This window comes from Pseudopodoces humilis, chromosome 1 (assembly GCF_049639895.1).
Source record: "Pseudopodoces humilis isolate 2021_Gansu_Grassland_sample_001 chromosome 1, ASM4963989v1, whole genome shotgun sequence".
NCBI classification, from domain to species: domain Eukaryota; kingdom Metazoa; phylum Chordata; class Aves; order Passeriformes; family Paridae; genus Pseudopodoces; species Pseudopodoces humilis.
This window is the reverse complement of record NC_142200.1, coordinates 117,103,790-117,127,157: the sequence shown is the minus strand read 5'-3', so window position 1 is coordinate 117,127,157 and position 23,368 is coordinate 117,103,790. Positions and strand designations below refer to the sequence as shown.

General features: G+C 36.5%; 1 protein-coding gene across 4 annotated transcripts in view; it reads right to left on the bottom strand.

Annotated features, from left to right (window-relative positions):
* The window catches only part of ANKRD28 (ankyrin repeat domain 28), a 120,533-nt gene that overhangs the window by 43,615 nt on the left and 53,550 nt on the right, over nucleotides 1-23,368 (bottom strand). For all 4 annotated transcript variants that reach the window (XM_014248546.2, XM_014248545.2, XM_005518925.3 and 1 more), the window contains exon 3: nucleotides 7,413-7,491. In XM_014248546.2, the coding sequence (XP_014104021.1) occupies nucleotides 7,413-7,491 (79 nt within the window). The remainder of the gene's footprint in view (nucleotides 1-7,412; nucleotides 7,492-23,368) is intronic.

The following is a 23,368-nucleotide window of genomic DNA, read 5'->3' as shown; positions in this document are numbered from 1 at the left end:
TAGATACATTAAAAATGATAATGTTTTAAATTAATAGATACTTTGCCCTTAAATTTCTCGAAGAAGCCATGCTGCCAAGAATCATTTAAATTTCATAAAGGAGCTTCTCCAAACAGCTTTGTATCTGAGGACATAATCCTCAGCCAGGCTGTTCTTCACTGCCTAGCACATGATTTGGGGAAAATGTCACTGTTCCTCCCTGACCCTACATGGGCTTCCTCAAACCTCTCACAGTCCTACCATGCAACAGTGAGGGAGTTTACAGCCTTGACCATCTGAGGTAAAGCTCTACTACAGCCCACTGCAAATCAATGTTACAAAAATGTATTACACCTCTACTGAGTAACTTTTGCTTTAAGATATTGCTTCACAGTTGGCTTCAAGAGAGTCTGAACACATGTATGTATATAACCAACTGCACAGCACTGCCAATGCAATATTATCCCTGTGAAGCTCAACCTGCTGACATGTTAACCAGGGCATTTCTCACATTTCAAATGCCAGCTATGAGCAGTTTGCTCTTTCAAAGCACTGAACAGTGTATCTTAATTCCCTGTGTGCAAAACCAAAAAAAAAACAAAACAAGAAACAGCTCTAACGAACAGCTGTTCTTCTCCCTCCCTGCCTCTGTCCCTTGGATCTTCCAGACGTCAAGGGTCTGGTCTTAATGTGTTTATTAAAACTTCTCATTTGTTCACTGTAAAATTTCTAATATTTCAATTCTTTTAATGCTGTAGAGATAGCAGGAAAAGGATTAGGGAACTTGTCAGAGAGAGCAATCACAATGCTGGAACACAAATACTCAACTTGAACTTAAGAACCAATTATGTAAATGACCCCCCCCCCAAAAAAAAAAACCAGCACCTTCCAAATGAAGCAAATTATTCTTCCATGTTGGTGCACTACGACAAAACATTAAACAAGATCATCCCTTTCGTCACTTATTTTGCTAGTACAGCCCAGTAAGTTTACATACGTAGGCAAATATAAAAGCAGGAATTTTGCTCTGCAAAAGGTGGGGGAAGGAGAGGGAATGAGAGAGAAGTATTACATAATTTTCTTCCCTTGTCCCTGAATTTTACATCTCATCTTGCCAAGTTGTACTCACAAGACTAACAATTAGAAAGACATGTTTTATTTAATAAATAAAGTACAGAAGCTACTGAAAAGCTCTGCAATGCTTACTTCTAGAAAATTTATTTTTCAAGAGACATATTTTCTAATTGAATACATGCACTGATTTACAGAATGATCCTGGAGGGTTTAATTCTACCAGTCCACGTGTGGCAAATGCACATTTAAATGTGCTGTTAGCCACCAATTCCTGGACATAGGTTTCTGCATACTTCTTGGTGTCCATATCCTTACACTCCAGTAAGAGGTAGCATCTCAACCATCTCTTAGGAAGACAGACAAGGAACAGCTGGACAGGGAATGCTGCAAAGAACAACCACACATCTCTTCCTTCATCCATAAACTGCCACACAATCCTTACACTGCCCTGTCTCACACCACCTCTGTGTTCCTCTCACGAAAGCTCTTGCTGTTACACTCCTCCACAGCTCCTCTGCACCAGAACTCTTCCTATTTGGAAATGTCCTCAGAAGACTAATGAATGCAGTGGCTGAATTACTTATGCGTCACTAGTTGGAAACAGATTAAGAAATACAACAGAACTGACAAGACGTTTTCATCTTTGCTCACAGTACTCAATTGCCTTCCACTGTTCTGTTTGTAGTCTGTATTTTTAGACTCTCGAGGATGGTATTTTCCTTTGTTATTGTACAAGATGTGCTTGTGACTGAGCAATATCATAACATAAGCAAAGAAAGCAAAAGTGTTTTCCTTCAATTATGCAATACAGATACTCAATGTTCAGTATTTGAAGCTCTGAAATGTCTATTTAGGAGTAAAAGATATAAGTAAGATCTTTTAAGAAAGCAACTAACTTTGTCTTAAAAACTAGCATACTTAAATAATTGTAGATATCTTTGGAGAAATTAGGAAGATTTCAGGTATAAATCACCGAGAGTGATTAGATTCTACTTAATTATTTTCCTAACAGCTTGTAATAGGTTCAGAAGTTCTTCCTTTTGAATGATCCACTTTTTTTATCTAGAGACAATGACCTTGGATGCACTTAAACTGGCAAGTAGAAATTCTCAGACTACACTGAGGAATAAACAGAGATGAAAACTTTTCCTTAGATAGAAATATATGTGGACAGTCAGGAGCAGATACAGAAGTTTTTAAAGTATAACAAGATTTGAGATATGAATTGAAATAATCAATAATAGAAATTGAGTGTAATTTCCTATTGAAAACTTGGATATTTTGAAAATCATTGCTTCAAAAATAACGAAGAAGACCTTATGGAAAGAAAGCTTCTTGCTATTTAAAAGCTAAATGCATAGCAGAAGATCTACAGAATAGTGAAAAAATCCAAGAGGAACAGGTTTGGAATCTTTTGTCCAGATAGAAAGAGACTTCAAGAACAGTTTTTATTTCTGTTCCTAAAGAAACAAATGAAAAAACACACTCCCAAACCCCAAAACAACCCCACAAAACAGATACACATGGAGACACACTCCCAGAAAAGGGAGGAAACCCACAATCAAGTTGAAGGCATCATTCCAGGACTTTACTGATTTGTCAATATAAGCCAAGTTCCTTTCAGACTCAGTTTCTGCCATACCTCAGCCACTACCCCCTTGAGCTTCAGTGAGCAACACGAGGCTCTCTGACTCAAAGCTACTGAACAGTTCTTTCTATTCCTGAGTCAGCTTAACTTTTTCTCTCGAGGAACATCAAACTACTTTCTTCATAGCAACTGACTTTTACTGCTGCCAGGGGGAAGTTAGGCCAGCTTGGAAAAGAAAAACATCAGCCAACATCGCTGTCAAAAGAAGAGGAAGTGGCTGAAGGATACAGTCAGTGTCAAAGGGGCTCCTGTGAAACACCCCCAGTGTGTGGGTATATCTGCAATCTGAACAAAAGGAGCTTCATTCAGCTGGGACTGAGGCAGCAGGAGCCTTTCAACAGCTGAGCTGTGTGACTGTCATGGCCTGGATTTCTAATACTCACAGAGATTCATAATTAGATGAAAGAAACACAGGTAGAGTGGTGTAACACTGAAGGGTCTTTACTATCTTCCAAAATCTGTTATTACTACAGTGGCAGTTTTCCAGCATCAGCACAGCTCTTACATTTTCCAGCTGACCCAGAGGAAACAAAAACTCGTGGGCTGCCAAACCTTAATGAGATTGAGTTTGACCACACTCATGTAACACAGAGCTTCATGCAGAGAAAATGTTGGGTCAAGAAAACAGCAATGTGTTGTGTTAGTATTTAAGTATCAATGCAATATAGTAACTAAATCTATTCAGAAGAAAATAACAGACAACTCAAATGTTGATTTTTGTGAATTACATTGATTTCAGTGAAAGCAATAATCATCTCCATGGTATTTTTAGAAAATAAATGGAAAACGTTAGTAATCGAAAGAATACATTTGGTGATCACACAAATCTGTTCTGCTTTTCACATGACACTTCCTGGCACAGTAGACTCTGATGGTATTAAAAACCATAGGACAGCTGGAAAGAATGATTTTTTTATAAAGCAAGAAGCCTCTCCAGAACAGTTCATATGCAGAACTTAAGGAAGGGCTTGTTTTTTTTTAATCAGGACTTCTTGGAAAGAACAAAAAGCTGGACATTCAGTTAATTAACACCTAACTATTATACTTTTCTACTTTTCAATAGTTTGCCATCACTTACACTCAAACTCAGTGCAATTATGAAAAGCAGACAAATGTATTTGTGCATCAGGATGCAGAGCTGCACAAAGGTCATAAAAATACAACTGTGATGAGTGTTACTACTCTTCCCAGAGTAATACAAAAAGGAAAATGCTTATAACATGATGATTCTCAAGTGACTAAAATATAAACTTCTGTTCTGTCTTTCTGGATGCTATAAATAATCTTCATGCCTCCTCTTGGTCACCTCCCTACACAACAAATCTAGGACTGCTAATTGTTTATCAAGCTACAACCCAAAAGTGAGAGATTGTTTGAAAATTTAGACTTGCACAGACCACAGTGGTATGAAAAATCTGTTGGTAAGACATTCACATGCTCAGGGGACAAGTTTATTAGTGTTCAGTGTCTCAAAACAAAAGCCAAAAGGCAATTTAATGTCCAGGCCCAAAAGAGGAGTCAGTAAAGCAATTTTCTTTGATGTTTGAAGCCTGTATCCAAACCATCACCTTCAGATTCCTGTCCAGATGAAAGACAATAGGAATGCACACAGAGCACTCTTTAGATTTAGTCGAAAAATATTGCAAGAATTCAACTAAGTAAGGATGCTCTTGAGACTGCAAACTTACTCAAAAAAGTCTGCAAAAAGGCTGAATCAAAAGCTATATATTCAGGATGTGCAATATGGGTTACTTAGGTATGTAACAAAGTAATAAAGCCACTGTGACTGCAATATGTGATCCATAATGCATATTTGAAAGCAATGAGGATCCCCTGGAGCTGGATGAAAAAGACATTGCAATCAAATTTAAAAAAATAAAACATGTGTAAGTAGTCTATAATAACACTTTAAGAACAGAGAATAATGAGAAAAAAATCAAGTAAGAGCCACTGAATAGTGGAAAGATTAATACTGGCCTCAGTAATTTTGAAGTCCAATTTGAAGAAAAGAATAAAAACATCAAAGCAAACAGTCTGTAGAATAGTTTGCACAGCAAGAAAACTGTAGAGTGGTTCCTAGTAACATTCCAGCAGAGCTATGTTAAAGGACATTACAAGTTGCAAAGACAAGCTTTCACAAGGTGAGAAATGTTAGGATCAAAGTAGCCTACACTTAATCCAATCCCTTTTGCAGGCATGCTACAATAGGTCAGTTCAACCTATCATATGCATACCCAATTTTTACATGCAAATTTACTGCACAGAGGAGTTGGTTGCACAGAAATGCCATTTATTCAACAAACCACTTTCCTCAGTTTTAAAAAAGAGGTCTTGCAACACAACAAACAGTTTTCCAGCCTTGCTGTGGTAACAGATGTTCTTTATTTGCTCCCTAATGCTCATCTATTATGACAAAATGTAACATTATACATTTGTCTCAAAGGAGAGATTTGATTTCTAGCTGAAACATAACAGACGAATTTTCCTTATCTTTATGAAATGGAGAGGATAAATACACTTAACCTCTGTTCCCCACCTTTCAAGTAAGAGAACTAAAAGACAAATCATAGCTTGTGCATTTTTTAGACACCTAGACCTGATTTCTCTGAGAAGCAGCTGGTTCAGCACTTCTGATACAGCTGAGTGTTCATACTTCACCAGCCACAAAGGTCTCAAATCCAGCATTCAGAAATGAGGAATTGGTGAATACTTCTTAAAGATTTAAAAGGCTCACCTAAAACTACTGCTTGCAAGCAGGTAATATATAGATCTGTGCCCAAGTGCCGCACAGCCTTGCAAACCGAACAGCCTGAACACTCAAACATAACCTTCACTCTGCAATTGATGCCCCTCCTCTTCATTCACTTACAAACGTGTCAACAACTCACACCTGCCCCTGCAGCCCTCTCTGCACCACCCCAGTTCATTCCCAGTGCAGCCTCCCTCTGGGGCTTTCAGGAGGCTGTGCATCTCCTGCAAGGCACTACATGGTACTGCACTCCACAGCACAGCCCATGAGCACAGCAAGGTTGGACTGACATCGCCACAGCTTTCAGAGCTTTTGATTTGCAACTATCTAATGCATTGTTTTATTGTAAGCAAATCTTGATTTTCATTAAACAAATGTTATCTGGGACATATCAATGCCTCACATCCTCCCTGAACAATCTGCAGACACCGCAGCACCCACAACCTCTGTTCCATGCAACTGCTCAACTTTGGACTATTTGTACAGTCCTAATTCTTACTTCCCTTCTTTGTTCTCCATTTTTCCTTATGCTTAATCTCAGGCTATTTGCCCAAATAGCAGGACTAATATTTCTTTTCCTACCACTTCCCCCCAGTCAGGATCTTGTTTCATTCCCATCTGAACTAGAATTCCCCTCTTTCCATAAGCCCTTTGCCCAAGAAAGGGGTATTTTATTCTATCATGGTTCTGGTAAACAGACTGCGTTCATCTAAACCAGACAGAAGATTTCGTCTCAGAAGTAGCTGACTACAACTTGGCAAAGTTTATGACACTGTTAGTTGATGAAAGGGGTCACTATATATTTTCAAGAGTCACCAGAACTTGCCCTTCTTCTTGACAGGGAAAAACAGCACCTTTTTAGATTTTCAAACCTTTTCAAAAGTTTTTAAAAGTGAACTTTTCTGGAGAAAGTGTGACTAATATAGTATGTCCATAAAAGAGATATATTAATTAATATGACACCGCATATATTTATGATATGTATATATACTTATATAGAGAGAGTACAAGTAATATATATAATGAAAATGTTACATCATACTAAAATTATAACAAATTAAATTATGCCTAGCAAATTCAGTTGAAGTGACTGAAAGTGACTCCTATACTCCTAAAGTGGCAATTCCTTAAAGCAAAATTTGTTGTAAAGGGTTGATGGGAGGTGGGGGTAGTAGAAGTAGCCAGCTTTGCACAGGTAACCTGTGCAATTCAGCAGACTGAAGATTAAAGTAGGTCTGTGGGGCTGCTACAAGTTTTCAACTTTCTATGTAAGCTTGAAGCTCTGTATTATGAATTCAGCCTCAAGCTGCTTGATGGGTAGGTCTCTCCAAGATCAAAGACAGTCAATTCAGTCCTTCAGTCATGATGTTCTTTAGGTTTTTGGTTTAGGTTCTTAAGTTTTCTACCTTTTTTAAAAAAACAACAGATCAACCCAAAGTATACTGTTTTACAGACCTTGGATTTTTTTCTTAGTACAAATAAATAGGAAAAAAAAAAGATGAGATTTTAACATTTTCAGCTGGTTCTAATTATATTCCGTGCATTTAAGCCATCAGGCAGAGATACTTAATACAACCAATTCTGGATGGCACCTTTATGTTCCAACGTAATTGCTTTTCTGAAGGGCATTTCAGAATGAAAGCAATGCTGCTAACACCTGCCTTATATACACTTAGGCACTGTTACTTCTTTAAACTACTGTTGAACTATTGAAAGCTGATCAAGCTACAAACAAAAATAGCTATAAACAAGAAAGCTTTAGACAAGGAAATATTTTAGAACTACAGAACTACACATTATTGTAACACTAATAAGTCTGGAAACTAAAATTTCAGTACAAGCATCTTTAATTTCTAGTACATTAAGTATCTCAATAACAGCTACATAGACTAAGATACACATAAATAGTTCTTTGGATGTGCATAGAGATATTTGTTTTCCATTAATAGGAACAGAACATACCAGATAAAATAAGTAGTTCAATAATTTCTGCATCTCCCAGATAGGCAGCAGCATGTAAAGGGGTCCTTTTCTCATTATCCTGTGGTAAGAGGGGGGAAAAAAGGTTTTATTTAAAATAAAAAAAAAGTATGGTTTAGCATTTTGTATGTTATGAAAAAACACTGCATAAAAGTTCATCTTTCAAATATTATACATTATTTATTTAAAAATCCCATAATTACTCTGAAAACATCAGTCACATTTACTAAGACAAGCATGCTTCTTCATAAGGAGCTCTTAGCACCTACATAGTCAACCACCGTTTTCCTGACACACACAGGATGCTCATCACATCTTTAGATTAAGCCACCAGTTAAAAATCACCATTCACTTGTCTCCAGAGACAATAACTCGAGTCTGTCCTACACAGTTCAAAAGAGTGTGCTATTGTCATATGCAACAATTAGTGAGAAACATTTTCTTGGTGAAGTTTAAAGCAATCTCAGAAGTTATTATTTTAATAGAAAACAGAAAATAAGCTGGTGCATGTAAGGGCAAAAATAGTGGAATCCAGTTTCAATTGTTTCATTTACTGTAAATAAGCAAAGGGAAGACAGAGGTAAAATTTATTTTGCAAAAACCCACTCTGCAAGTAATACTCAGTACTTAGTTCAAGGTAATCTAAGGTTCTTCTGAAGGTACCCACAGGAGATCTAATTTATTCATGCACAATATATACCAATGAAGATTTTATTTTGAGCTGTTAACACAAAATATCTCATAACTATTTCAGGATTGGTGTCAATTTCCCTGCACCAGTTTATAGCTTAATCAGAAAAATAAGATCACATCACAGTGAATGATGAAAATGAACAAGAACCAACCAGTTTGCTCTCTGAACGAAGGCTGGTGAGAAATCAGAAAAGAGACAGATTATCAGTCAGCATCCTGGTTCTGGCCTGAGCTCTGCTTGAATATCTAGATACTTTTAGTATAGTTTCAAATACACTGGGGGTGAGGGATCAAGATTATATGCAGCAAGAAATTTTAAGTGGCATGACATTTCTATTAATTCAACTGTGGTGTCACGACTATCATAAAATTAACACACATTTTTTATTGACATTTTATTGTAAAAAGCATGCTTCTCACTTGCTAGAATAATCTTATTTAGTGAATCCTGACTTGAGAGCCACGATCATGTAAGAATAAAATCAGAATTCGTGGTAGGAAAGATCTTATAGCAAAACTGGAGCTGAGACCTAAGAAGTTCTTCTGAAACATAAAATACAACTTCAGAATTCAGAGCATTCAAACTACTCCCTTGAAAAAAAATCACCTACTCTCTGCATAATCCTTGCTCAGAAAAAAGTCAAAGCTACACAGTTCACCATATTAGCAATGTTTCCTAACAAAATCTCTGAATTACACGCAAGAAATTCCAAATTGAGCAGTGCAAACCTGACACTGATGCACCCTAAGGAATCAATGCTACACTTATCACAAACACCACATAGTACCTTGCTAATTTCTTGCCAAGATGTCTCAAATGCAGCTTATACATCTAGGATAAAAAAAGACAGGCCCCTGCCACTAAGGACTTGCTATTTTGAAAAAAAAAAAAAATTAAAAAAAAAAGAGAAAAAACCAAAACACCGCTTCCCCCAAAAAACAAAAGCCAAACAAAACAAAGCAACCCCCCCACCCCCCAAACCAAACAAAAAGGAAAGGGAAAATACTAGAAGCACAAAGGGAAAAGAAAAGCAATTCAAGTAATAAATTTACTTCCCCAGCTGAAAGACAGTAAAGACCAGCCAGCAATGAAAATCTCTTTTCATTCCTCCATTATGGAGAACAGAGCTCCTATAGGTAGCTAGCATTGAAGCCTTTTTGATAATGCTAAAGAGCCTATAAACTAGAGATTAGGGAACCCATAAGAATCACTATGATAGCATACTGCCTGTAATTTCATCACAGAATTACAGAAAATAAGATGGCCCATGAGCACATTCTTCTGTAGACACAGCATTTGCACAGGAACATGAGAAAAACTGCGTTTCCCACTCAAAGGGCGAAACTCATTATTATAAAAATGTTCATCGCACTTGTGCTGTTGTTGACTTTGGTTTGTTTTGGGGTTTTAACGTCTCAGTGACAGAAGACTGCTAACCAATGTGACAGAAGGAATCAGAAATCTTCCAATAAAATGGTGGACAGAAGGGAAGTGTTTATCTAGCAATACACTAATCACCAAGCCACAAACACATTTTCCTGAAACATCCATGGTCCAAACTTCTGATGAATTTCAGAAATACTTCTCAAAATAATTCAATCTCTATTAATGAAAACCCATCCTGAAACCACCAAACATAAAAACAGCTTAAAGACAAGCAACGTTTCCACTCCATCACTCCTGTTTCCAACCTGCAAGTTTGCAGCCATGCAAATATTTCAGTTTTGCTGCTCTTCAGCTGACAAATTGAAAACACTCAAAGCCCAACTCCCAGTTCTGTAGCAGAGAGCACAAACTGGGAGCATACCTAGGCAGGAGGTTGGAGATGTCCCTGCTCTCCACAGCACCAGGGAAGCACTGCTGGGACACTCAGAGCATGTCACATTCTGGGTCAGCTCCAGAGATTGGAATTTCAACAATCCCAAGCCCCAGGGTATCTACAGACCACAAATATTCTACATGCTGAGGGTGCTTTGACAGAAGCTCTGGCCTTTCTTTCCCCTCTAGTTTCACAGCTGGCATTTTTTTGATGCTTCCAAACCTTTTTTGCTTTCTTTAATTTAACATCTCTGTGCAAAAGTTTTTTGTTTAGCATTTAAAAACAGTTTTCAGAACCTGTTAAAAAAAGCAGAAATGCTGCATTCAGCAACCTCCCATGAAGTAGTTTTTACTTCCACTAAAGGAAAATTCTCATTTTGCTCCATTTGAAGACTTACATTTAATGAATGAATTTTAATAAATGAAATCTGAATAAAATTAAAGACAATTCTGTATTTTATGTTCTACTAAAGTACTGCTGAACAAATCAACTACTTTTTATTTAAAAAGTAATCATCTGATGAACAAATTTCATCTGCAAATACAAACTACTGCGTAAAAAGGACTACTTTAAATAACACTGAGAAAGCTTTCAGCCTTAACAAGGAACTTTGGAAGCTGACATCTTGCAGCGCTGGTATTGTTGTGCTAATATAAATACTGGACCTAATATTCTTCCTTTAATTTCATAAATTTAAATGACACTAAAAGAAAAATTTCACTAGAGAAGGGATTTTGTCCATAACAGTCCCTGCCATACAGAATGTAAAATCTAACACTGTTGGTACTATTTAATTCCAAGTACTGCAGCATTGCAGCAGTATTTGATGGCACAGAAAACCAAGAGTTGTGGCACCTTCACTTTCCAATTCAAAAATCTGCAAGGCAAATGGAACTATTACAACTGTAAATCAGCTGTAATGGTAATAAGGTAAGCTGTAATGGTAGTAAGGACACAGATCACACTGATTGTATTAAGCAGGTTTTCCATAGTTGAAAGATGTCTTTCAACTTTTTAAAACTTGTTTCCAGTGGAAACAACAAAGGAATTTATATTCCCAATAAGAAACTCAAGTTTAATTCCAGATATGTCTCAGTACTATCATTAAACTAAAAAGCAATAAATGGGCTCAGTTCTTAAGGAATTTCAGAATGGTAGTTCTGCATCACAAAAGCCCCAGCATCATATCTGTATGTGTCTTTGGGTTGCATTACATGAAAAACGTATAATTCTGCCATTCCCAGTACTTCCATTTATCAAGTTTCCCAAGCATTTAACCTACACAGGAGTTTGCATAAGATGGCAACATGAGAAATGCATAGGAGAAGGCCTTATGACCCCGCCAAAACTAAATTTGAAAAGAAGCAACATGGGTAGTGGCACTGTGAGCTTCTTCAGAAACTTTAACCTAGAACAATGGCAATGTCACCTTTGTTTCTTTTGACCTAGCCCAGAAGCTTTAATTGCTTCATTGCTTATTTCACGGATCAAAACTTTGGCAATGGACAAATCAATGCTAATTTAAAGATGCAGGTTTTAAACCTACCTCTTTTTAAAGTATCCCTTGAGTAAGTGCTCTTTGAGATAAAACAATTTATTCCTGGTTTGGGTTCTATCTCAGTAATTGATTTAGAATAACCACATAAAACTACAGTGAGTTTTAAGGAGCTAGATGCCTTAAAGGCAAAGCTCTCATCCCATGCATATCTAGTAAGATTGCCATAACCAGCCTGGGACTCCCCCAAGAGTACATTAGAATATAACTTCAATTTGCCCTTCAAATAGTTGAACATCCACTGATCTGGAATCTTTCAATTAAAGCATTTTTTTAAATAGCCTGAATGCAACTTCTCCCTTCATAAAATGTCCTCTTTAGCTATCTGCTCTTCAAAACCAAATTTTGCAAAAACACTTTATATACTCTCATTATTTCACGATCATGCTTACAAAATATCATTTAATAGGTGTTTTGTGCTGTATGACTTGTCATCTGTCTGCTTCTAGTGCCATCTGTTCCTGGTAGAAATCAACCCTAAATACACGATCACAAATCCTGAACAGGTTTCAATTCCAGCATACTCTGCAGTAGCTTTAACAAACATTCCTATTAAGTGAAACTGGGTTTAAATATAACTATTAGTGTATTTTTCAGTTAGTTTAGAGAGACTTTTCAACAAGGATGATGTATAACTCCTGAGTTCACTGGAAAATGTCTAAAAAATGATTACAAAGTATTTCCAATCCTTGGATAGTGTCCAGTATCACAGTGGGAAGTCCCAGAGCTGCGCCTGAGAGTTAAGAGAACAACAAATTTCAGTTACAAATTTTGCTACAGTTTTTAAAATAGTCATTTCCTCTGGTGGAATAACTGTCTACTCTAACTAAATTTTTTGTACCTATATAAAAAATAAAGAACTCATGTAGATATTTGGCCTTTACATTCCAACTTTAAACTTCTTGGAAGTTTACTTTAGGTATTTGATTCCAGAGATGAGGACCAACTCTTTCAAAATATGTTAAATCACAACTGTGTCTTAAAAACACATAGCTAGCATTTGAAAATTAGTGAATTGAAACTAGAAGAAAAATATTAACTAGACTAGTACTAGTCTTTCAAGACTTGTAAATACATGAGAAATCAATACTGCATCCCTACTCTACCTTAACTTCAATTCATCTGCTATTTCTTTGGATTTTTTCTTGTACTTTTAAGTCAATTCTCAGAACTTTGCATTGCCAAAAATGAACAAATTTCTAAGTAATTTCATTTGACATACAGTTTGGAAGCAGACCTCTATTTTCTTCACAAATTAAGATGTATATCCAATATAGAGAGCAAGATAATGTTACACGAATGGTTTCCTGCATGCTTAAAATATGAAGAAAGCACGACAGTAACCACAAAAACAATACATATTACATGGCTAACCATAAAGTATCCTTTGAAGGCATTAAATAGGTACATTTTAGTTGAAATTATTAGATTTGTCATACTGGCTGCATTAATTTCTTGAACTAATTGTCACGTTTCTCTTTGTACGAACACTTGCACTGCCTCTGCAAGAAACATTTTTGAAAGCCCAGTATTAAACTTTCACTAGTAAGACCTTATCACTACTCAAAATTTCAGGACATGTCCTCTTCACACCATCTATTAAGGAGGGCAGAGCAAATCTAGACCTCCAAACAATCACAAAAAAATAGGGAGGAATCTTTGCCCTCTTGCTCATTAAGACAGAGTAACCATTGACTTGAAAGACCTTATCTTGTAAAAGAAAAGAAGTGGTTTTAGCAACAAGGGTCACATCAGCCATTATCTGCCAAACCCCACTGCTGCTTCTAGTTAAGATCTTCAGCAGCAGCTTAATAGTGCATGCTCTTTACTTGTTTCTAGCTGATAATAATGATAATGATAAAAACAATAATATAAACTGGCACACCATGGAATAAAACACAAATTCATTTATTCATGACTACCATTTGTGGCACTGTGAGTTTGTGGAGGCCTTAAAAAACCTGGACAGCAGCTGTAGACTACTGTTGTAATGCAGTTAGGAAAAATGGTATGACCCAAAAAAATGTACCCCCGAAAATGTAGACTTGTAAGTTCTTTCCCTTATCTTGTTCTCCCCAGTTCCCCTTATTGGTTGTGTAAATTCCCCCACACCCCCTACCCCTGTCTTGAAAAAAGACTGCTTATCGATACCTCTTCCTCTTTCCCTCCTGCATCTCACCCCGAAGGATCCCAAGAAATAAAGGTGTGACTGCCATCTCAGCAAAGGGAAAGAGCTCGTTTTTAGGATCTTCTTTGGAAGCTAATCTACCTCCCCTGCCTCCCTGGCTGCTGCGGGCGGACAGTAGTAGAGAGAGGCAGGGGACATAGAAATTATAGCAGACTACAATAAAAGATAGGTCAGAAAAGAACTACAAAGTAGCCTGGAAAAATGTCACCAGAGCACCATTTTATGACAAACCAAGAGTTTACCTGAACATAAGTCATTCTAAACACCTGGATTCCTCCAGAGCACAGGCTCACAGTTTTCTAAATTGTCACAAGGAACAATAATTAAAAATAAAATCCCATGTTAAGACAATTTTGAATAGATCTACACTGACTCACAAAACAACCATGAAGCACCATACTTGTAGAATGTTAGAAGAAATGACTAGAAGCCATATAATTGTAAAGGAGACACTAACTTTCCAATCCAAAATCTGATTTTCCAAACATCAAAATCCCTCAGCAACTGCAAATGGTCAGATCTTGCATATGGGCATGTTTCAGAAACAAGACAGAAGTTTAACTTGAGTCTGGGTGAATGGAACGAGCAAAAGAGGGAAACCCATGCTGAGTGGCATTAAAAACTACAGCAATAAAAAGGTCTAATCTATTCTGATTTCATTACTTATGGCGGTCATAATAGGCTAAGAAGTTTGGCTGTAAAAACTATCAAGATATATTCACATTTCCACCATGAGAAATGAATGAATTAGAGCAACACAGTGAACCTTGGTCTGGAAAGCTCCTTCTCCTGGATAATAAGTTATCTGTCATGGTGAAAACCTAAAAGGGGCAGGGGGAAAGTATCACTTATGCCAGACTGGAGTTTTAGAGTCTATAAAAACAATGACCAAGTGACCAAATATAATGCATTTCAAAACCAGACTGTCCTTTCATTTTCTCATCATTGGAACATCCCAGGTAATCAAATTTCTTTCCTAACATGAAACCTGGGGAATATTTCAAATTTTACAGTAAAAAGTCAAACATTTGAGTTTTACCTTTATCTAGAGAAGAGCAGAATGACATTATCTGTTTGCACACCATTCCACATTGCATGCACATGAATGAGAATCCCCACCAAGAAGGAGGTAAGGAAGAATTCACATTGCATGGCTTTGCTGTATGGACATACTTGGCAGTTCCAAAAGCATCCTCATTTAGCATGATATCACTGGGTGTTTTTAAAATGGAATTTTTGTGACTGAATTTAAGCTCAAGTTCACAGAACAGCACTAAAATCCCTGGAAAATAATTTACTTCCCATTCAGCTAATGACTCAAGTAAAATAATAAACGTAAAATGGATAAAATCTCTATCCTTACTGAACCACTGCCTACAGTTCATACACAGTATGAAAACCTATAAACAGAAAAGCACATCGAAGATTTGTTTTTAGTGTTCAGGCTTTTTAGAAATTAACCAGTCTGGTGGGAATAACTTAAAATTAAGTTTGCACAGAAAAACACCATCATTTTATATGCATTATATACATATATACGTATGTATGTATGTACGTATGATAGTGACGTTCTATTGGAACATTCAATTACATTCAACCACTTATCAAAAATTCCTTTTTAGAAACAAGTAAGATAGCTCATTTTTATCTTTCTAGTATTTTTTTAAATAACACCAGGAAATACTTTTTATAAAACTTGTACAAAAAACATCAGATGCCAAATTACTCTTGTGTAAAAGACAATCTAGTCTTTAACTTTGGCATGGAGTAGAACAACTTGATAGGAAGAGGACAGGAGAAAATTTGCTGGCTTAACCTTTACTGAATCCCAAACTTTAATGTCCATAGAAACTCAGCGAAGTGAGAAATATAAGTTGATACTACACTAAAAAAAAAAATTAGTAAAAAAGGAACTGCATGCTCAGAACAATTTATCTTGTTAAATAACACCATTCCAGCTATTTCAATAAAAGAGGTAACTCCAGATGTTGTCTCACATCACAACAATTAGGTACAAAACATTCAGGTGTAAGTGTTTGAAGCCCTGACACACAAAAGAAAGGAAGTCACATTTAGAGCAAGGAACAGATATGAAGCTTCAAACCCCATCTAAAATTACGATTGCTGGACCTTACAGCCAGCTAATGTCTCATTCTGAACATGAGATTAAAACATTCTCATTTAATTATGTACAGTAAAAAAAACCCAAGCTATTTTGATGTAATTAAGATGTTCATAAAGTTACATTCAGTACTTGAGCATGTCTTGCTCACATATGGGAACAAGAGTGCTTGAGGTGTTCTGCTAGACACTGCATCCTTATTTGTCTCAACTAAAGAGGTCTACAACTGGAAGACTTTTTGACTTGCTGTCAAGTATTTAAAGAAGCAGATTTTGAAACAACTAAACATCTCTGTATTTTTCTACTTCCAAGAAATTCAGCTCAAAACTCATTTATCTTCAATTATTCTGTTTTGAAAGTACTGAGTCAGAGTGTTTTTTGGAAATAGCACATTTTCTCATACCCTTTAACCTTGATGTTCCATGCAGGTTTTGTAATATTGCTATCATAATTCTGCTACTCAGGTTTTAGAAGTTGTGTATGGAACAAGCACAGCTTGTAAGAAAAGCTAATTCCAGGTTTTTAACGTGTTTCTGCATTTTTACATGGTATGTAGACACTTTTACACAACACATAAATGTTTCTGGCTTAATTAGAAAGGCCAGAATTTCTTGTGAGCAAACTCAAGCATTCATTTGGATACTGGATAAGGACCTGAATAAGTAAGCAGGTTTTGCAAGCTGCTGCTCCCTTTCACAGAAAAGTTCCAACATCAAGAACTGCGCCCATTTATCACTAATAAAGGTTACTGAATTCTTGCCCAATACATAGAATGAATAAAGAGCTATTCTGCACCCTTTGCTAAGACCAAAGTGCAGTGAGGCATTTTGGACATCTTTTCCTTCCTTTAACTCAGAAATAAAATAAAACAAAAATTTAAAAAAAAAATTAAAAAAAAAAGGTCAACTTTTAGGGCCAAGACAATTTGCTAGCATGCTAGATCCCTGTGGGGGAGAAAGCAAAAAAAAAATCACTAAAATTAAAAAATACCCATCCATTAACCTCTAAGAGCATTCAGAACTCTGCTGTACTAAAAAAAAGAACCACACAAAACCCCAACAAAAACAACCACCTAAAAAAACCAAACACAGACTCCCCCAAACCAATAATATATCATTGAAAATACCTGCCCTAAGGTTTATCCTTCCCAAATGCCAGTTATATGATTTCTAAACATTTACCTGATAGGTATGCCAGAAGAAAACCCCAGCTTTTAAACAGAATGAAGCTGCTGGTAAGAAAAATGATAAATAATTCTGAAACTATTTCTAAAAAGAAAAAAAACCAAAAAATAAAAAACCCAAAAAAACAGCAAAAAAAGCACTATGAGAAAACAATGGATTTTCCATAATGAGAGTACAGTGCTGTGGAGCACATTATGTAACCCAGCCTGTGCTCACAGAGTGGGCTGGAATAGGGGCACTGCCTCGTCTTCCAGTGTCATCATCTGTAATATTTGAGGGCACAAATAAGAAAATATGCCAAGAGAGAAAACAGTACAATACAGGCTCTGTTTATGCTCCAGTGAAAGATCACACACCACACTAGGTAAGGTATGCACATCTCCACCACAGTTTAAATCCAGCACATTATGTTTGGGCCACTGACACTTTTGTTCAGAAAAGCTGGTGTTTCTGCCCTTTTCATTGCAAAGGCAAGTGCTCAAATGACAACCACCAATGTGAAACATTATTTGTCCCACTAACAGCACTGTCTTGCTGACAGGAAAAGATGTACTTTTCAGGTTGCATGTTTAATGTTAGCACCTCTTCTTGGATCAAGCCAAAACATTTTCCTGGTGTGTGTTACGTTGAACAGCTTCATGCAGTCATCTAGTTGGAATATGCAAACCCGTCCCTTCAAGAGACTTTTGCACCATTCTGAACTCCAAACAGCATACGACACAATCTATGCTAATTCAAAGGCTAATTGCTGTAGGCAAGAAAAATCCTGCAGAACACATCTACTCTGAAAAACACTAGTAAAATGAGAGTAAAAAACTTCCTTCCAACAACAGTCTACAATGGAAAATGAAAAGTCCCCACACTGCTCAAAAAGAAAATCTGTGATAGTGAGGATAAGATCTCATCTAAACGTGCTGACTACCTTCAAAGTATCTTCTGTGCACTATTTCTTAGGCTAAGTGGACATGGGAAAAGCTTAGAAGATAACTATCATTATAGGAAAAGCTTGCAAGGCAAGATATTTGCACTCCTTTGAGACAGCAAGTCAGCATCATGTAATTTATTTATAAGTTACCATAATTACACATATACATATGTATGTAACTACTATTTACTGCAAATTCAAACAGAAATTAAATTAATTATCAGGAAGGATGATAATAATAAAGTAGGACTTTAAAAGATTGGAAAGAACAGAATTCCACTGGTTTTGGAAACAGAAAGGTACAGGCTGGTATCATAGGCCTGAGAAAATACCCCCTCAAACTTCATAATCAAGACATTGTATCTGAACTTCTGGAGCACGCTCTTCAGCAAGAACTCATTGCAATGACCTTCCACCAGTTCCTTTGTCCTGACACCTGACACCAGTATGAGCGTTTCCAGGTCTTACTGACAATAGACTAGAGTCCTCCTCCTGGAGTATTTACGGGACAGCCCTTCCTACATCATGCAGCAAAGAAATAAGAAACACTTTCTTTTCACCGTTTTTGATGTACATCCATCTTTTATTAAAGAAGATTTAAGGACCTTAAAAGATGCATCTACCTCACGTAGAGCTTGTGTACAAGGACCAAACTGGACAAAGGAAATTATGTTTACTGATAGCATATTGGATATCCCATAGTAAGATAGATTCAACAACTCGCATAGTGGAGAAAATTGTCTTTGTTCAAAAGCATGCTGCATATGCATAAAGGATTTTCATCCAGAAAATGACTACAAATAATCAGTAAATTCAAATCCTATCTTGCTTTTCCCAGCAATGCCCTTTTTAAGGACTGTGTCTATGTTGGAAGCTAACGCACATTAAGACTACTGAACTTTTTTCTTCACTCTGCTCTTTCAGAGGGGATGTTCTGTTCTAAAATACCAATCCTTTGCATGTCAGGCACAGCAACTGCCAGGAATAACTCCAGTAAGCTCTAACTATTCAAGACCTTGCCTCTAGCTTGTTTTGTAAAGCAGCAGGAAATGCAGAACTTCAATTATGCTTTGAAGGTTACAATCTTAAGCAATAATCACTAAAAGTAAAATGGCAAATTAGACATTATCTACAAAATCCTTATCACTAAGAATCATATGTGAGACTAAAACACAAAACCCTCGAAACTTTAAAAACTTGTCAAACTTTTAAATTTGAAGTAATTATTCATGGCTCTCTACACCAATGAGAATTTTTCAACATTAAAGAAATCACAGTGACTGAAACAAAAGCTGTCCATCAAATTCCCAATTACTGCAAAAGAAATTCAGTGTTTGGCCAATACTGTAAACCACTGCCATGCAGAAACCCAGGCTTGTTTTCCCAGTTTAGCAAACAGTAAATCCACATTAGCATAGTACTGGGCAAGCTTACTGGGCCTGACGAGAAGGAGGATATGTTTGCCTGAGTAGCACACTAATATTAATTCATACTAAAGTCTCTAAAGAATAATTCTCATTTCCTGTCCAAGGCAGAAGCATGCTATGTAAGCACAATGTTCTTAGTTCACCCCTTTGCAATGGTAACTTTTCAAGAGCTACTGCCCATAAGACCACTGTACTGAGTACCAATTTGCTGATACTGGTCAGATTATCGTACAACTCTGCTAAAGGTTTGTTTGTACCACTCTAAGAAGAGTAATAACTTGATACATCTGAAAACCTCATTTCATTGCAAAGGCTAAAGACAGTGCTATTGACACGAAGCAAGCAATCATTCCTCTCTGGACTGGCAAGTTTCTCTCATCAAATATTTCAATTCTGAAGGAAAATGCTTAATTATACAGACTTGTATTTAAAACATCTTGAATCTATTTCTGCACCAGAAGAGGAACTCAACACCATTTGGACAGACTTCATATTGAGGCTGAAAAACATGATTCACTCTAAACCACTACAGAGGAACTAAGATATCTGATTAATCATTACAGATGACATGCTTAAAAAACATCTCACATTAACAAGCAGGAAATGCTTAACTTTAAAGTTAAGTTACAGTAAATAACTTCTTTATGAAGAATTTAAATGATCTTTGAGTAGCTAATGGATACTGTTTACAATATACAACTGGCAGTAAGTTTCCACTACTCCTGGAAGAATTAGTCTCCAAAGTTCTCCATTTCTGGAATCAGTAAGGCTTCAGATCAATGGATCAAACAACCAAATATACAATCCTTAAGAAGCAGAATCAGCTTTTGTATAGAAAGAGCTTCCCTACATTTCCTGCAGCAAAGTTTCCTCATATCTCTTCAGACATAAACCATGAATATTTATGCATTTAAGAAGGTACTTAATTCTTTATCAAAATAACTCCTGGACATTCCCATATGGTACTGCTGCACTCCATTTCCTCCTTCAAAACCTCACTAAAAACTGATCAGGCTTAGTGACAAGTTGTTTCACAAGCTCTGTCTCTTGTTAATCCAACACCACACACAATGGCCTGTGCTATTCACAAAATGTCCTTCTAAAAACCAATTCCTGGACTTTCTTACATGCAAGACACTTCAGCTCCACATTAAGAGCTGATGAAAAGATGCAAGTTCTGAGCAGCCACAGCCTGCTACTGGTTCAAGATCACAAACACTCCCCTCAAAGCCAGAATTCTTCATAGAATCTTCTTGCCATTTTTCAGATGTGAAGAAATTTCAATTAACTGAACACATTATAAAGCAGGAGTCTCATATGACTCATCATTTCATCAGGCTGGTCACACAGGAAATGGGGGTTCCTGTTTGTGGTTAAAGACACATAGAAAGTTTAGTACAGAGACTATCTAGAAGGAGAAAGCAATACAGTACACCGAGATGCACATTGGACAAAAATACAAACACAGGTTTAAGGAGAAATAAACATTTTGCTCTCATCAGAAAGCTGTATTTTATTTTAAGTATGTGGGCAAACAAATAGAGAAGATAAGAACTATCATCAGTCTTGGAGGTTATACACTGTATTTTTCTCAGCCATGCATTTGAAAAATATATTTACATATACTTTGCACAAAATGAAAACATACCAAATTAAAGCCATTAACTATTTTAAATGCCCCTATCTAATTACAAAATCTCTCAGTTCTTATTAGAACTGAATCTCTTACAATTCTTAGTAAGAGATAGGTATAATTATTGTTATTTAAAAGGGTAACAAAAATTTTCCTATTAGAAGTTAGCAGTAGAGGGGTCTGAAGGCACACAGAACTTGTTTTGTGACTTATGTCCACCCTGAGTTCACCTGTGCTTTGTGACATCTCAAAGCCCCTGTGAAATACAGGATTTCTTGCTCTCTGCTCTAGCACCTGAAACTGGGTTCCAGGCAGAGACTGACAGGCAGAAGCTGCTGCCCTGAGTTTCTCAGCAGTCTATTTTACTGCAGGAATTCTCTTTATTAGTGTTTGTTTATACAGGAATGTTTTATTTCCTCTTCAACCTCCTGCAGTTATTTCACAGTACTATTCTCACTGTCATTTCATTATATGCCTACTGTTATTAACATAAGGTAAGTGACCATTTAAAAAAAGTAACATTTTACATATAACTTGCATGCATTCATATACAGGCATACATATGTATGGTGTTCTTTCAATATACAGTTCTTATTTGCAGGAAAACTGAGGGGGAATTACTGCTTGAAAATCCAAAGGATTTTGAAAAATAAAGGATTAAAGTGACTAGCACCAAGCTCTAAGTTATAACATATCCTATGTTCTCGTCGTATTAAAAAGTCCTTCAAACTCACAAATACCTGTAATTTTCTGCCCCAAATCTGCTACACTTTAAACTGAAGATAAAAACATATTATAAGCAGAAACCTTTCTAGTGAAGAAAGAAAGGGCTTCAAGGTTGAACAGATTTTTAAATAGATAAAAAGTATGGCAAATTAGCAAGCAGTTTTACAATTTTTCCTCTAGATTTGATTGCTGTAATGTGAAGTTATAAATACTAAGATATACACCAGCTACAAAAAACACATTACAAAGATAGGAAATTAAATTTGACCTTATTCTATCTCTGAGGGAAAAAAAGTGTTCTCAATGTAGAAGAAACCATGCAGATACTTCTATGCACTTTATTAATACCTCAAAAGTCAGCATTTTTCACTAAATACTTCTTTGCTATGATTAGAGATGCAAGATACTACAACATTTTTGGAAAGAAGGCCTTAAATTCAAGTTTTATTTTAGTAGGTCTAAACTGTGCACTCCTCCAAAGTACTACTGCAGCTACACTTTCACAATGTCTGTCTTGATGATTCAAGTTACAATAACTACAGTGTCCAAGTTACAATAACTGCAGTGTCTTTTTATTAAAAGCTTGCCTGCATTTGGAAATTAGCAAAAGACCAAATAAAAAAACCAGTGACCGAAACTTTCAGAGAAGAAAAATGCACAACAGATTGAAACTCTTAAGCAATGGCAACAACTAAGAAACTAAAAGTGTATAACCTGACCTATTAAAATAGAAACTAAAAAAATAAATGAATTGTGTTCTTCAAAATATTTTACAATTTTCTGGGCATCTTTTTAAGTCCTCCCTCGCATTCAAATGAGCAAACCAGACATTATATCTGTCCTGCCAAGGAATACAGTAAGATGCTACTCACTCCACAGTAACAAATACTTTAGTGAAAGTTTTTGTTGCCAACTTCAGCTGCCAGTGAAAAAGTCCTTCCTGTAAATCATCCGATTTGCCTGCAGGAACCTGACAAAATAATTTCCAGCACTGGGTGTGAGGCATGTCTGGGACAAATATACTGGTTAGCAAACCCATATTCTCACCTCTTCAGAAACAAAACTTGAAGAGTTAAAAATTTCTCATGATTCCTGCTTAGCTTTTGCTACATTACACTAGTTTTTAACCACTATTTACTCTCGCCAGTTTAGGTACAAAAACCAGAGAGTAGCTTTGCTGTGATTGCCAGAAGCTTTCTCTAGAACCAAGATGTGCTACAGCCGAACTGGCATGGAAAATTGCTTCCCAGAAACATACTCTGAGTGCACCAAATCACAAACCACTATGAACCCCTTTTCTCAATCAATAATGTCAGCATTCCTCAAGTGGAAAGGAATACTGTTTGGACATACCTTTTGCTTTTATTTGGCCCATACAAATCTCTGCAAAACTGTCAGTCTTCTCCCCTCTTCTCAAAATTATTACCACTCCCTGTTAAAAACAGCCTCTCTGAGTCCTACCCTCACGGAAAGCACAGAAACATGGCGCTGCACATCAACCACCGCTGTTTAAAGAGCATATTAACCTGCTTTGAGAACTTTGAGTTCCTCCAGTTGTCCCAACCAGCAAATTCTCACACTAACAGTGACTTTAAGTTACAAAGGCATTGATAACAAAAGGCATAGCTTGAACACTTCATGCATATCAATTAATATAGAAAAGTT